Consider the following 17,807-nt stretch of genomic DNA (forward strand, 5'->3'; position numbering starts at 1 on the left):
TATAAAGTATTTATTAGTTTTGCTATAAGTCTTAACCACAATTTAATGCAAATAAATATTCTATACTTTTCAATAAAGATAACTGTAACTTTTAGAGTTCAAACTCTTTTTTTTTTAATGTTGGACGTGAAATGGATAGCTCCAGTCTGTGAATTTTGGATGCTGCATAATTTTTTACTTTATTATATACTAAGTATACAAAGAAAAATTGGAATAATTGTCAAAAACATTAAAATTCGAAATCTGTGAAATATCTCCAATCCTCCCTTAGTCCGTTAATTAATTATTATGCCTATCTGTGTTTATCTGAGAACACAATCGCTCAAAAATGCTTTGAGCTAGATGAATGAAATTTGGTGCATAATCTTAGTTTAAAGTTTTTAGATATCTAATCATTTCTATATATCTATCATTAAGAAATCGGCATCAAATTTTGAGCCTAATCTATAAAAGGGTTGGCCATCTGTTGGTCTGGCCTTTCGCAAGATGTAAGCGCGATAACTCAAAAACGCAAAGAGTTATATAAGTGAAATTTGGTATGTGATCTTGTTTCTAAAATTGTGGTTCTGGTAAAATTTTGCATTTAATCATTCGGAAAAAAAGCATCCAAAATTTTCTTTTTTATACTAAGAAACACCTACGCGGAACTCTGAAAATAAAGATCTGAGCATGCGTAGTGTTCTAGATATTGCCGAAGGGTCATAATTTTATGTGGGAGCCAGAGGAAAACATTTCTACTAGAGAGTTTGCGAGAAAGTTTCGGGGAGATCAAGCTAATTTCTTTAGTGTTATATGCAAAGTTAAATATATAATAATTATTTAGATTTAAATGCAAGCAGCCTACTAATGAAATTGGTGAAAAACATCTATACAAACCACCTCCCTTTCATTGGTTCTAAGATTTTTTTAGAAAAATTTAATGAATACAGAAGAATAGTACTTATTTAAATTTAAAACGATTACTTCTGATTCAGAATTTTTGACAAGAACTATTCCATCTTTTCCCCGATTTAATCACATAGTATATCTAATTACAAAATATTGCTTCAATTTTCAGTAAAAAGTGAAAATAGATTTCGAAGTGAGACTTTTTTTGGTTTATTGCATTTTTAGCATAGCAATCGATATGCTTTTTATTTTCGAAAGAAACTTGGACTACATAGTAATTAATAGTATAATAATTCTCAGTGGACAATAACTGAGCACTTCATTGACTGGCATTTACAATCCATTTTCTAGTAAAATTAATTCATCATTACTATTATAAATACATTTTTTACATAAATCTCGGATTTATACTGTACGTAATGCACGCAATATTTGAATTTTATTTTACATAGTTTAATTGCTCGCACTTCTGTGCCGAGATTGACTCCCTAATCTGAAGGAGGGGGAATTCCAATTTTCACATTTTTGTTAAATAATTATTATTTTAAAAGCTGTATAATATTTAACACATTAATTTTAAGGAATTATAATAAACCTCTAAACGTTTTCCTAAACACTATAGGGAATCCTTACACTCACATATGTATAATTATTTCAATAGGCCGTAGATGAAAATTCTATACTGCAGGACATAAGAAATTCACATGTATTTTTTTAGCAGACTATCTGAATACATTCTAGGAATCGTTAAACAAAAATAGAGAACTGATGTAAAAAAAAAAAAAAATTCTTTTTTTGTTACGCATCTAATACGAGATACTATTTTATATTAATATTTTTTAATTTATATTGGAAGAAACAGAAAATTTGTGAAGACTAGCACTAATTTACAACTCATTTTTGTTCGTGACTCATTATTTAATCTATACAAACTATGTTTGCAATAAAAATTTTGTTATTATAAACTTTAAATTTAAGATAAAATCAATTCTTTGTTTAAGTGTATTATATATATTATATATCTTAACGATGCAATTATAAAAAATGCTGATATGATGGAATAAAAGTAAGTATTTAGTATCATTCAGAATATTAAATTGTCAAGCACCTGGGGAAACAGAAAACCAAATTCTTCCAGAATTTCCAAGAAAGATATTGAATCCAGCGTAGATAATTCCTACTGGAATTTCTTTTATGTCACATTCAATATTTTTCAAAAAACAGATGATTTCAAACCTGTCCCTTTTTTTGTCTTTCGACATCAAAACTCTGGTCTTCATTTTACATAAAATGAGGACATCGAATTTCGCAGAAAGTGCATATTACAGAATCAAAAACTTACCATTCCTTCACAAAGGCTGACTTTTACTGAAGATTTTATTTCACCAATCACACGACCTTTATAGTAGCATCCTGATTGGACAACAGTTCGGACTTCTAACTTCGTCTGGTTAAATTTCATATGATGATGGTATGGCTGCAATTCAATGACCCACGTGCGATTGTAGCCTTGGAATTTGTAGCGCGTTTTTCCATGCCATGTTGCTTGGCCTTTTCTCCTAAACTGTAAGTGATGAGGATAGGCAACCCCATGCATGTCAATGCGTACTGGATACACTGTGATTCGGGGGATATCATCGGGCTGATCTGAAAAAATAATGTTTCAAAACTTAAACAACGGCATTCGAAAATTTAATTATTAGGTTTATAGGGAATGCATTTTCAAAATACTTGATAGGACGTAAGGCTTAAGTGAAAATATCTGTGACACCAATTTATCAATAAATAGTATAATAGCAATCAAGAATAGCAAATCAAGAAATAGTACGAACTTTTTATAAGGGGAATTGTGAAATAACAGCTGCAACTAACTACACGGAATAAACCCGTTCCAAGAAATACTGGTACAGTTTTAGAAGTTCAAATGTTCTATAGACCCATAGCTCAAGAAGTTTTCATTATTTTGGGCAATTTATGTATTCATCTAAAAAATTATTAATGGTGTATTACGTAAATTTGGTTCTTGCGCCATAAACCCTAATTGAAAGAACATAAAAGAATCCATTTTCCAAAAAGTATAACAATTTCAATTCTAAAAGAGAAAGGAATCAACAAACACTTTTTTCATTCAGAAACTTAATGAAAATTCGTAAATATATTTTACACTAGGATTAATCTGATGATAAACTAGAATAAATAATTTTTTTTTCCCACAAGTGATCAATTTTCAGCAGTTGAAAGAATAACATAAATTCACAGCTCATGAGAAAAAAAATTACTTTTACAAAATATTTGGCCCATTGCCTACAAACTAGACTTTTCAACCTTTGTTTTGACTGCCATTTGTAAGGAAAGAATGTTATTAAACCCTCAAACTTTGTGTACCGAAAGAATTGTCAACCTTGTCTAAGGTATTCTGAGAATTCCGGATGCCTTTGAAAAAGCGCCGTCAAGACGAACAGAAACAAAGGGATCATTTACACTTGTGCCAAAATACTTCATCCTGATTCAAAAGAGCAAGCTAAACCACAGTAATTATTCTGTCTCGAAAGATTCCGGGTATAGGAGGAGATTCCGTTAAAAGATTTGACTAGAACTCAAGAAAAATACGGAGCAAAGACCTGACTTTTTGCCCACATACGCCTACAATTTGTATTTTGCACTTCGCGAAAGATATCATTCATGCCTTTGTTGCACTCCACTAACTGCAATTTGCGGTCATTACCGTCAAAGAAAATGATTTTATTTTTCTTACTTTTCACAGCTAAATGTTGAGTATCTATCCCCCCAGAGTTTGTAATGCAACTTACCATTGAAAATATTATCGAGTACAGTAAATTTCTAAATACCTAATTTCTATATTTTACCGAGATTATCTAGCAATTTATTCCAAAGCTTTCCAATGGAATTCTTTCTGATGGAATTATCATCTGAAATAGTATGGTATTTAGTACAATGTCAATTTTCTTGAGATGTGAAATTCTCAATCTCTTCTATGTTCTGGTCTGCCAAAATATGATACAAAGTTGTGAATAGCTGGACATATCTAGAGAGAGCTCTAGGTACATTCTAAATAAACAAGAAATCCTTTCAGCCTATATCTATTTAAATCACTGTGCAGCTTTCTTTAAATAAAACTAAACATGAATGCTGAATAACTTTTCAACATTCATGTTTATGTTTGTGCACTATATCGTTGGCCAAAGAGAATTTGGAATGAGTTACGAAAAAAGTTTATTAGCAGCCACAGTAAAATGCATCTTTGATAGATTACAAATCAAAATATGACAGAAATTATATGACATATTTAGGGACTTTAACAATTTTTATTAATGCATGGATAATGCATATGGATAAGAGCAGTTATAAAATATTTGTTCGCATCATGCCAGAATTTAACTTCATGACACTGGCAAATGTGCACATTCACTTTCTCTTTAAAATTACTTTTTTTAAAAAAAAATTTAGCTAATTTTTCCCACTTCAGTAAGAATTTGTTGGCAACAAAGTAATGATACATAGTGAAATAGAAATATAACCACTTTAACTACATAAAAAATTCGCTGTTGCATAAATGATATTTCATGCAATCTTTCATCGTATTTTATTTTCAGATGAGAAGATGTCAGCTTTTGATTTCACTTGATGGTATTTCCGCCTTTAACCCTTTGCTCTCGGAAAAGTAATCAGATGCATAATTATTCATTTAATACAAAGGTTTATTTATTTATTGCTCCAATATATAATTTTTTTTAAGTTGAATTTCCCGAAAAATTAATCAACGTCTTTTTACCATTCTGTGGGTATTTTTAACAGTAAAAATTGAAAAATAAAGCATCAAAATGATGCACTGTCTTGAATGGTGAGAGGTACAATTAAAGTGCAAAGAGTTAATATTAAATGATGTAGTAAACAAAACTGAGAAGACTTGCTTTTCACTGGGAATTACAATTTGAGTTTGTACGAGTTCCAGGCATAAAAAAAAAAACTTTTGATTATACTTCGACATATTCATATTAGAAGATAAATTATGAAACATTTATGCGCAAATTACAAAAAATCGAAATATAAAATGTGCACAAAATCGAAGTGCCCAAGAATATAAAACCATTGCATAAGACAACAAACAAAGCGATGACGTCATCAAGAAGCAATATACCAGAAGGTATAATTTAATTAAAGTATAATAGTTAATTATACTTTAATAATTGAATTATAGTATTAATAGTTATAAGTTTAATTAGGAAGACATAATCAAATTTTTAATAGTAAATTCCTATATTTTTCAGAAAACTTAAAAGATTAACATGAGGAGCATTAGTAATTAAATTGCTCAAGTTAAGATGAGATATCTGGAAAAGAAATTTTCGAAACAAAGCGTAGACTTTCTGTAAAGCTGTATAAAACAGACACTGTGCAATTGTAAACGGAATATAGAGATAGAGGGTCTTCTAGAAGCAAACACTCATGTGTAAATAGAGTGTCCATTTTGAGTCTAACTGTTGTCTTTAGCTGCAAAACTAAACTTAGCTTTTAGGAGCAAACAGAGCCGCAACTGCTTATCTCACACAATTGCCCTTAGAGCCATAACAGCTTATCTTCCGCTCAGAGTTGGAAGACAGAAAGCAAAAATACAAAACCATAAGGGTAACTGGGGTTCATAGTGTCCCTCATATATTAAGAAGCGCTCCTGCGGGTAGTTGCGAATTACAGATTCAGAAGAATCATAATACAATTTTCACTGGCATTGGCATGGATTACATCTTAAATCAGCTAGATTTATTTGTTTGTGATACATTAAATCTACATTAAGACACAGGATTATATAATGTCAAAGTTTCTGTGAATAATCTGGATCTTTCTTCATACTAAAGCTATAATTTAATAGATTGACTTCATGTATTAAAACCGGCTAAAAATGCAAATTTTAAAAGCTTGAATTTTTAGATCTCGTTTATTATCCATGTTATGTTGATTTACTGAAACTATACCGTATTTTTATTTAGAAAAGACTTAAAAAACCAGAATAGAGTCAACTTTAAAAGTATTCAACTGAAAATTAATTTTAAAATGTTTGCTACAGGCAGATTTTCTTAAGGAATTATTTTTTAAGCAAATTATGAATTTGTCATACTAATTTTTGACACAGCGAGAAATAAAACAATTTCGATTCGAATTATAAAGGCACGGAAAGACAGGAGAAAGACCTATATATTCGTATGCAAAAACATGATTTTTTTTATAGTTTATAATCTCTAAAATTTAGAATTTTAATAAACTGATTAAACTTAAATTTTATTGAATCGAAACGGATATACTTTAGAAAAAAATTTTAGTAAAACTTTTCGCACAATTCCTTTAGAAAATTCTCCAAACTTATATATTCTAGTTTCTTTCAGTTTCCTAAGAAGGAACATTGCTGAATACGTATCAGCTGAGTGTTACATTGAGGAAAAAATATTGAAGCAAATATTAACTATTTATTCTTATTGAGTTTCATTTCAAAACAAAAATAAATTGGCCATGAAAACTTCAAATATCAGGAAGAGAAATTTCGAATTTTCCTTGAAGACAACAATTCTACGAGACGTATTGCCTTCTTTTTCTGTGGCGTCAAAAAGTCGTGAAATATGGCAGAAAAATATCACGGGAATTAATCATTGCCAAAAACCATCAATGACAGTTACTTATTAGATTTAAGAAAACCCGACAACTTACTGCAAATTAAAATAGAAGCCGGCGAGGATTCTGTAACAAAATACTCTTAAAGTTTGCTTGACACATGACTAAATATCCATTTTTTTTCAATGTCAATCATAGTCTCTTTGAAGATGTTTAAAAACAGCAATTCAAGATGCATGGCGTCAGTTTTGTTTACAAACATGCGGTTTCCTTTTCGGCTTGTCCGTGATTTAAGATTTCTCAATGTTTGCTGTCATTTTTAGCTTATTAAGAACTGAGATGAAACCAGAAATAAAATAAATAATAATTAAAAAAATCTTGAGGAGTAAAGAAATTTTGATTGTAATTGTAACTCGTCTCTAAATTGGGATGAAATTTTTCTTAGATATCGTTAACTCCATAAAATAGAGTCATATCAATCAATCATAGTTTAAAAATAATTTTGTTAATAAAATTTATAATAATAAAAAATAAGTGATGTAAACTCTACTAATGATTTAGTTTGTTAAATTAATGTTCTGTTTTGAAGATACAAGAGGATTATTTCGAGATGGGCCTCATATTCTGCATCTATTTGTCAGTTGGTTAGGATAACTTCCGAAACCTCGCCCGCACTTTCGCTATATTCACACTATTTTCACAGACTTTTCCGCCAATATCGGAATTTATGTTTAGTGGTGTAGGTTCTCGAATCTCCAATCCTTTAATTCTGAGCCAAAACCTTGGAATATTTCTAATCTTGCCAAATATGAGATTGATACTCTGCCTAATTATTATCTTTGTTTGATATTTTGTTAAGTTAAATTGCAAATGGCAATAGTTTAGTTTTTTTATGTATGCAGAGATATGGGCTTTGAGTTACTTTTGATTTTATAGAAAATTGATAATTATTTGCGCCATAAATATTGTCGAGTGTTATGATTTAAAGCAATAAGTATACGTATTAGAATTGTAAGTAAACTATTTGTGTGATAGGGTAATAAAGTGTTTTCATGAAACGATTGATTACACCAACTATAATCTGAATATTTCTGATTCTGAAACTCAAAACGGAACATTAGTGCCAAATTGGACCTAATCCGACGATTAAGTTTCCATGTTTAGACAGAAAGAGAACTTCTGTCAAGAAATATGGTCGATTGATTCATTTTTAGGTTAACTAGAATTAGCAAAGGAGTACCAGTAACTATTCTTCTATTCTAGATTATTCCTGAGTGAAACGTTAGCCAGCATCTCAGTATTCTATGTCAAAAATGTTACGTTAGTTTCAATTGTTCCTAACTGTCTCTTTTTGAACTCTTCTACCACCAATGATACTAGTAATGGTTCACATTCCCAGTTTGTAAAATCAGGTCTCACAACTCTGTCACCAAGCCACTACAACTTAAGAAAGTTGTTAAGGATTTGAAATTAATTTTAGTAATGAAAGTTAATATTTCGATGCTTCAGAGTTAATCTACTTCGTACATCTAAATGTGATGAAAACGGTAAAAAGAAAAGTGACAATTACTAAACTGTTTATGGGGAAATATTTAAATGAATGGATTTTGGAAACTGCTTTTGTTTACAGTTCAATACCTCTAAATAAAATGTCTTGCACTGAAATGAATTATAAAACTATTATAGCATATAGCTGCCATTGCAAATATTTTAAATATTAAAACTTCTCAATTTAAAATAGTCCATTGTTTTCGCTATAAAAATGTTCCTGAATAATCATCCATAAATGCTATGAAAAGAAAATAATGAGATGACATTCTGAAAAACAATTATCATGCTTAAAACTTTATAGCTTGAGATAGTGCAAGCATGAATTGAGATACAAGAATAAATGAAGTAAAAGTTCTGACAACCTGTAATCAAAAATTTCCAGATGTTTTGTTCTACTCTGAGTAATTATATATGGCTTCCCTAGCGAAATACCTAAACCATACTATGTAATTTATTAAGCAACTTTTAATTAATAAAGCAGCGGTATACAAGGTGCGAAACAGGCGGGAGTAAATTACTGTGGAGAATTTCTAGATAGAAAAATGACTTTACAAAGATCACGATAATGGTTTTCAAATAATATTGATTAATGTTTTTATGAAAAATTGAAACAATTGCCGAAAGTTATTGCATTAAAAAAAAACTTATCGAACGCGAAAAGCGGTTTGAAGAGTTGGGAAGAATTACTTTAAATGATTAGTATTATTATAAAGTATCTTAAGATTGGATTCAGTAGGTTTATTTCTATTAAATAAAAAATTCGGAAGTGAGAAAATTTGCGAACATTATAAACATTTGTACAATCTCCATAATGTGCTACTATGGAGTTTGACTATTCAGAAACACATTTTGAACAATAAATCTCTTCGAAGTCTTATTTTTGAGTAAAAATGCAAAAATAGTCTTTTTCTTTTTTTTTTAACTCTTCGTCTGAAAATAAGCAAAATAGGTGCCAAATCAAGTATTGTTCATGTCATTTAACCACAATTCAAAATTACAACATCCATTAAAAATAAATGTCAAGCCTAAATACAGGCTGTGAATCTTAATAAACCTTCAAATTATAAAATTCAATAGACCACGACAATGTTTTCAAAAGAATTAGTTCATTTGTAAAATTTACATTTTAAGGAAAAAATAACAAAAAATCCAAAAGAGTTAGTATATTTAAAATTCTAGTTCAAAATTTATGCTGTGTCTATTTAAAGTCCTCTTTGCTGGAAATATACTTTTTCACAAAGCGCAAATTATTTTGGCGTCACCATTCGTAGCGAATTAACGCATTTCTCTAGTTTTACCAATGATCTTTATCTAGAAAATTAATACAGAACCAGTATAAATGTTCTTCCCGTCAGAACCTATCGTGCGAACGATAAATTCAGTAAAAATGAAATGAACGATATAGAAAATAATTTTACCAGTCAAATGAAACCAAATTTGACACGGAACTATAATTATAGTCACAATATAATATACCTAATTTCATAAAGACATGATGTTTATGAGTTATTGCGTTTTCATACACGGGGAAGCACAAACCGACGGACGGATTTGGTTCAAATTCTGATAATCTATATTTTGGGTACTAAACGTGCGTGCGAAATTTAGACTACCTAGCTTTCTAACTTTGCGTTTTGGAATTATCGACTTCAATTTTAATCGTACAGCCAGACAAAACTGATTTCCTGTGAATGGATTTCGTTCAAAATTTGATGTAAATCTACAAATTTGGATACAAGTCCACATACCAAATTTCATGCGTCTAAGCGTTTTTGAGTTATCGTATTCACACACAAATATAATGCCAAAAATGTGTTTTTCTAACTCAAGGAGGTCTGAAACGTAGAGATTCGTCACAATCTCGAGTTTGAATTTTTTGACGATAATAATACTCCAGTATACTTCGCATAAGAGAAAGTAAAAGGAACGGTGCAATCGGTAGTTAATTTTTTGCAAACACTGAAACATGCAAACTTTTTTTCACCGTTAACCCTTTCTAGGGCAGTGGGAAGTATGCCTCCCAGCAAATTTATCAATCTTTGTATGGAATTATGTAGGTTGGCATAAGTTCTGACAAAATTTTTTAATAAGTCAGAAACTTAGATGCTTCAGTTCTTTATCTCAGACAAAATGATGTGTCTTGATTTGTTACTTAATTATTAATTACCCAAATTAATTAATTGATCAAATTAAATTGATCTAATAAGCTAAATGAATCCCTTTTCTTATTCTAATTTCAAGCCTAAAAATATTTTAACATAATATGATTAGAAAAAAATGGACCTTTAAAGGGTTAAAATCCTTTATTATAAAACTGTAAATCAAACTTACAGACAGATTAAATTTAAAAAAAAATTAATCTTTAATCTTGTAAATTCCAAGAATGTGATCTATTTGAGAAATATGATTTCAGCGATTAACTGTAGAGTTACGCGGTGCGTTAAACTATAAGTTTTTCATCTACATGTTAATTAAAAAACCACTCCAATTATAACTTTTTGGTTAATGTCATCCTGTTAAATTGTGTCGAATGAACTCTAAAGAGTTGAATCTTTTTTTTTATTTAATAGGGAATTTTTATAATTATCAGAATACTGCAAGATCACAAGCTTGCATTAACATCCTGATTTCAGTAACACACCATGTTAAAAGTTCACGCATCTTAAATTAACCCCATCACTGCTCGACTTTTCTTTTTTCGCGGGTTAATGACAAACCCTTCAAAGCATTCCACTACCCAAAATGCGTGTATGATCCTTAATTACTTGTAGACCCATCTCATCTATCATGTTGCCATCTTTTTTTAGCTTTTGTTTTCATTTTTTTGCTTACAGGAAGTATAAGAAACGATTATATAATTTCGGGATAGTTATTTTGAACGCTCCTTTTCATTTGCTTAAACGGCAGAACAAATATACATCTTATCCTCCTTGAGTGGTTGATTGAACTTGAAAGTAAAGTGTATATCGTCTACAAAGGTCTAGACTATCTGCTGGCAACAAGTTACCTCTTTTGCGCGCAGAGAGACATTTTCGGATAGTTCCAGTTCACAGGGAACGGAGAGACGCCAGCGTGTCTGGTTGGAGCGTTCGTGGATTACGAATTCCTGTCATCGCCATTTTCTGATGAATGTCAGCTTGTGACCCCAGAAAAAGCGGCTGCACAGTTTCTAAAGGATGCCACACACACGTACACAAGGAGGGAAGAATCGATAAAAATGAAAAATGCCTATCGTTTGTCTGCGTTTAGTTTAGACTACAAACTTTAAAGAAATATTTGCCATGTCAAAACAAAGATTGCCATTGCTGAGAGAATCAGACTGGTTCGTTTCTCTTCCGCGTACAGAATTTATAACTGTACAATGCTTCAGTTGTCACGGTGGTTTCTAATTTGTAACGTCTGTCGTATTATGACCACTGAAAGGGACTGGATTAAATTTTTGAGACAACGTGCAGATAATCCTTGACATTGAGCTTTTGTGTATCTTTTACCCCTTATGCTGTCATAACTTAGTCTTCAAGAATAATTAACAGCCATAATAGACTTTTTACAAAATTATTAAATAAAAAAAATTGTTTTTCAGATTTAGTTTAAATTTAGTGTCTCGTTATTTGCTTGTCCTTTTAAAGAAACTCGGCGAAACTCTCCCCCATTTCCAGAAAAATTGATTTTCAGTAAACTATCGTTTGTCGCAGAGTTAAGTAATTAGTATTATAAATATAGTATAATTTTCATTTAGTATTACTTTATGTTTCTAGGCATTGCGCATTTTAATAAATTGGTCAATTTAGCTTCACATTTCAACGCCTTTTTAAAATACTAATGTTTTATTTTAGGTCAATTTTTATTTTATTTACGTTATGAAAATGTGCTCCAGAACTGCCCGGCATACAAGTTGGTACACAATATAATTGAAGCAAATTTTCTGTGTTTATAGATATTCTAAAACAAAGTGAACATAATGAAACATAAGAATTTGATAAATAATATTTGGTAAAATATTAATTTTTCCCTAATAGTTTATAATTCATAGAATTTGTATTTTTTAGGAACTTATTCATTTGTAAACTCAGAAAACAATTTTCTTTAATTTTCTGTTGTGACCTCCTCTCGCCTTAGCGGCTCTAAGTAGTTGCCAGTCGAAAATCCGCCAGTGAGTATCGTGCTTGAAAATTACTCAATCTCTAGAAATGACTTCCAATTCCTTCCTATTTAAGTGCTATTCATTTCTGTACTATTTGTAATAACTCTGACTGTTTTTTGAGAAAATTAATTGAATATCTGAAAGTAGTCTGCATTTGATTTGAATTTCTATTGAATAATGAATTTTGAATTATTATTTATTATTTCGAATTATTTATTACTTATTTATTATTTTGAATTACTTAAAATGCTCCTAATTTGCGAGGACTTTTATTTATCACTGGATTACATTAAAAGCAGGAATTTAATTTACGAGTTTATTAACTTATTAAGATCAACAAAATTCTGTATCAATCTTTTATCCATCATGTTAAATTGTCTTATCTCATTTTGATAGAGATTTTATATTAATTTCAACTAAATTTGAAAACAATTCTGATTGGAGAATATATTTTCGTAAAAGTTTTGGCACCTGTTTACAAGTTAGCTACACTATAGATAACTAAAAAAAAAATATCCATTACTGGCTTTAGAAAAACAAATAAAATAAAAATCAAGTTAAGAATATTATTAGAATAAAATAATTCTGCTCCGTTTTATATAAAAAAAATTGATGTAAACACTGCAGATTCTCAAGTATATCATTATTTTGAAAACCTCCAAGTGGTCCGTATTTTATTATTCTTCAGATGCTTCCTTTATTATGGCAGGAAGATTACCATTCTTTTAAATTCCTGTTTTCTTTCGATTTCAAGACGGAAGAGGAGCTTTTATGAACTTCTTAATAGACTTAAGTTTCCCTGCTGTTCCGTTTCGAATAATTTTGTTTCGAAAATTCGACATTCCCGTGCTAATGATAGTATTGACCCACGTTAAGTTTCCTGGATAATAGTGATTCTATTCTGGGACGTACAAAAGTAAATCAATAATAATCTAGCATTATCTGACGCTATTGCAGTTTTGTTGACCATTACACACTGATACAGAAACCTCAAAAGAAAAAATAAAATAAAATAATAGAGTTCATGAACTGTATTATTTACAATTCATGAACTTATAAATTTCTAAATAGCTTTTAAGTGCATCATTGAAAACTGTTTAGAGTACCACGCCATTCCCTTTCGAATCTCCAGTTACTTCTGCGATACAATTCATTGTTGTAGTCACTTTGTATTTTTGTAAAAGCACTAAGAGCCAATATTCTATTTCTCTGCAGATCAGAAATTAAAATGGCAAAGAGTATATGAATTTGCAGTAAGATAAAAAGATTGATACACAGCATTTAAAGCAGCTACACAATAACTACAAACTTTCATGTCAAAACTAAATTTTGACAACTAACATCTACATTATCATAAACATTTAAGATTCCTATTGAAAAATTGCAAGACTAGAGGTTTGATCGAAAGGTGAAATTCAAAAATGAAGGGCATTAATGTCGTATGGTTTCATATCTTGAAGCACAAATATTTATTTAAAATATCATATAGAAAATAAAAATTTTGCAGTTTATTTTATTTTTTATAAAACGGTAAAAAAATTCCACAATTTCAATAACAAAATTAAAATAAATTCTGCCTTTGAATTAACTTACAATTAGTAATTTTTAAATGCTTTTATTTAATTATTTTCAGAAAAGTTTTCAAGTTTTTTTTTAGGTTCTGTAAAATCTTGTTGTATATAAAAATTTTGCACTTGAAATGTCATATATGAATGACACTTGTCAACAGAGTACAATACAAAGCCTCTCTGAATAAGCTGTTTCCGAAAAGCCACCGCAACTAAAGAACGCACTTTACGTACAGTGCATTAATTTACGACTATCTTGAGGGTATGAATTGCCGTTATCAGATTTGCCAAGTAGAATGTCGGATGCAAAGAAACCGAAATAGGTAAATAAATGACCGGCGACCGTTTGGACGCAGTTATATATCCCAGAAAGATACATATATATGAGTACCGAGTTGCCTATAAACCAAGAGATAATTTTCCTTCACCTAAATCTCTCAGACATATCTCCTCCTCTAAAAACAGCTATTAATACTTAAGGTTGCTTTCTTTTCGCATAAGATATACAAGTCGAATTCTGCTATTAGAGTCTGTCTTATTTTAAGGTATAGGTGAATACGTTATCTTCTAGCTAAGTCAAGGGCTGGTGCGGCAAATAGCCTGTCTGCTTATCAACCATGTGTGATTTCTTAACCCACACCGTATTTTAAAGCAAACGCCCAGTAAGGGAAGCTTTCTCAAGACCTTCAACTGTTCTTGGCAATATTTCATTTTGAGAAAAACAAGCAAGCATCGGCGAAACTTCAAGAGGGCATCTTTAAAATCTTAATGTCTTTTCCTCACAATGATACCATTGATAACATGCAAATGAGAATTACGTAACTTGGGTTCGGTGTGTTTACTGATGATCCAAATATTCTTTTGCAGGAATCGTAAGCAGCAGCCCTCGGAAATTCATCAAGAGTAATGCTAGTTCATATAACCAACACAAACCTTTATTTTATTATTTTATACTGGAAACAAAGAAGTCTTCTTAAAATAAAATATTAATTTTCATCTTACAGTTTGAATTGCAGCTCTATGACTTGCAGAACTAACGAATACTAAAGAAAAGTCATCATTTCTGTATATTTTTAGAAACCTACAAAAATCTAACACCATTCTTTTCTCCATGGAAGGAAAATAATTCATGAATTTATTAAATGCCAGGAATTCCAAGATGAAATAAATAGTGGGATATTCTGAAATAACCCAGCAACTTTCAGTAAGGGTATCCAAAATTTTAATTTTAATTCCATATATAAAATACACTCAAATATTATTAAAACCTTTCGACTTAACACACCAGACAAACAATTCGCAAATCTGATAAATTATATATGTCAAAATTTCATCCACTAGAATACTAAGAATTTCCATAATCATTATGCATACAATTTGCTGGATTGAAATTCCCACTCAATGTAATAATGAAAGCTAACTGTCTTTTTTTGCACTTAATCTGCAAATATGAGAGTCATTTTTAATAAATCATGATTTATAACCGTCTACATTTAAGAATACCTTAAAAATATCTAAAATCTGTATAGTGATCTTATTAGAATTATATTCAAAGAAAGTAATATCTATTCAAGAGAGTTCGATAATAATAGAACTAAATGTCTTTTGTCATATTTCTGTTTACAGAATATAAAACCCATAGATTATCACGGCATAGCATTTCGGCAATTCTATTTGAATTTATAAGTTCGGTTTAACGTCATGTAATATGACGTCCAATAATCTTTCCACTGTATCTTTACAGATATCACTAGTAATGTCTAGTTTCATTAAGCTATCTGATCTATTTTGGTAAAGGATTAAAGCTGATCTATCGACTCGTGTAGAGAGTCAAAAAAGTGATATCCTATCTTTCCCCAGGGCCAGAAACCACCGTTCGAGACAAAGTGGTGATGATCGGAAACTAGTGACAATGGTGTCCTAATTTCATACGGGTATCTCCTTTCTCAAGAAGGGTCAAGATCAGAGCGTGCAGTATCAAGATGAAAGCTTATCACTACCCTTGGCTTGAGTTGTAGAGTGAAAGCACCCGTTGGGTTGTACGTTGATCTCATTGCTTCCGAGATGGATATCGAGGATTTCATTCACAACTTCCACATCCACTTTCTTCAATTAGTAGATATGATGAACACGTCACGATGATAGAAATAGACTTCGGCCAACTTCTATTTCGTAAGATTAAAGTGACGAATATGACATTTTGAAAAGCGATACGAAAACGGGCAGGGAAAAAGTTATCATCATCATTATGATGCGATCTATTCACCAGAAAATATAGCGTTAATATAAAAATAAAACAGCATGAACGATTTCTGTCATGGAATGTAAATCAGTGTTTGTTCTAATTTAATAAATAAGGAACGAGTTTAAAAATCAATAACAAAATAAAATGAAAAATACTTTAAATATCTAATTTATATTGAAAATTTTAATAAATTTTTCCTTGGAATAATTATATAATAGAAAAAATAACCTAACTGCACTTTATGCATGAAATTTGTGTTAACATTAAAATTTTAATCAGTATTTATAAGGATTTTAAAAACGTCCTTTCATTGGAATGTGGGGCTATTTAAGCAACTTTTTTTTAAATAAAGAGATTCAAGTTTCATTGATTTTAATTCAATCCTCTGATCAGAATATCGATTATTTTGACCTCTAACGTGCATGTTAACATGTTGACTATCGCATGATTCAATTATGATTCACGCCTATTAATTATAGTGGATCATTTAATTAACTAAATTACATGAATTAAGTTAACATCTAATTAACTTAAACTATCCTTCTCAATTATAGTTAAGAAATAATAAAGAGGGTCATCTAATTAGATATGTAGGACTGGATGTCTCAAAATCAGGCGTGAGTTCTGGGAGAGCATGTTAAGAAATCAGGTATGCAAAGGATGTTCTGGTTCGAGAATTGAAACTATAGATGTTATTGGTTAAAAAAAAAGAAAAGCGCTGAAATATATGTATTTAAGAAATATAATTTGTACCACTGAATAGCAATTTTATAAGTAATACTTTTTATGTCTTCAAAAAATGCTACATTAATTTAATCAAATTTTAACTTTAACCCTTTCAAGACCGACGAGACAACCAATTTTATTTAAACCAATGAGAATTTTATAAAATCGGTCTCGAAAGGGTTATGTTGACAATCGGAAAATAAAAGAAACAATTAACAATTAAAGTAATAATACCTTGACCGATTTAAATAAATGGGCAAGAAATTGAAGGGAAAATGTTTCTCTCCTGACAAAATTTGTATAAATAACAGACACAAATATTGTTTATTAATATTAAATCATACCCGTGTAAAAAAAAATCTGCATTTTTTTTAAATGTCAAGGCAATGGGTTTGTGAAATACTGAGACTTAAATGTTTGACTAAAATGTATTCAAGCAAAAATTGTATGATATTTATGTAAATAACAGAAAATTGATTTCTCAACTAAACGTGAGACGATTTTTTTATATATGAATTTTATATATGAATATATGCATTCGTGCATTTAATATATTCATCCCTAAGCGTAACTCGGTAACTCATTAGGTGGCATATCTAAAAATTTATTATCAAAGCACATTATAAATGCAAAAATATTTTTAAAAAACCCCACAGAAACTCAATACAGCAAAAACAGACGAAAATAAATTTTAATAAAACTTTAGAAAAAGTTTTTAAAGAGTTCAAGGATTTTCGCAAAGAGACTTATTCATTTTCAGGAGGAAATGTAATAGTCTCTTTCTATTTATCCAGTCCTTATAGAGAGCGGAGATTGAAAAATATAGAGAACTTATCTCGAACTCAAAGAACTAGAACATGGTGATCAGAGTATACTTAGCAGGCGTCGGCGCATTTTATCTATTTTTAAGAGCTATCCTTCTTATCTCAAGATAACATCTCTATTCGGGTACGGCTTGCCGTCTTTAATCTTTCAGCTCTCCACGATTAGATTTTTTTTTCAAACACGACCTTGAAAACTATAATTTGTGAATAAAGAAATCCTTTAATAGCAGTTATTAGAA

At 30.2% G+C, this 17,807-nt stretch overlaps 1 protein-coding gene across 1 annotated transcript in view; it reads right to left on the reverse strand.

The window, feature by feature from the left end:
* Positions 1-17,807, reverse strand: part of LOC129958690 (A disintegrin and metalloproteinase with thrombospondin motifs 9-like) — a 241,905-nt gene that overhangs the window by 196,672 nt on the left and 27,426 nt on the right. The window contains exon 2 of the mRNA XM_056071336.1: positions 2,231-2,535. Coding sequence (XP_055927311.1) covers positions 2,231-2,535 — 305 coding nt within the window. The remainder of the gene's footprint in view (positions 1-2,230; positions 2,536-17,807) is intronic.

The sequence above is a fragment of the Argiope bruennichi genome, chromosome X1, assembly GCF_947563725.1.
Source record: "Argiope bruennichi chromosome X1, qqArgBrue1.1, whole genome shotgun sequence".
In the NCBI taxonomy this organism is placed as follows: Eukaryota; Metazoa; Arthropoda; class Arachnida; order Araneae; family Araneidae; genus Argiope; species Argiope bruennichi.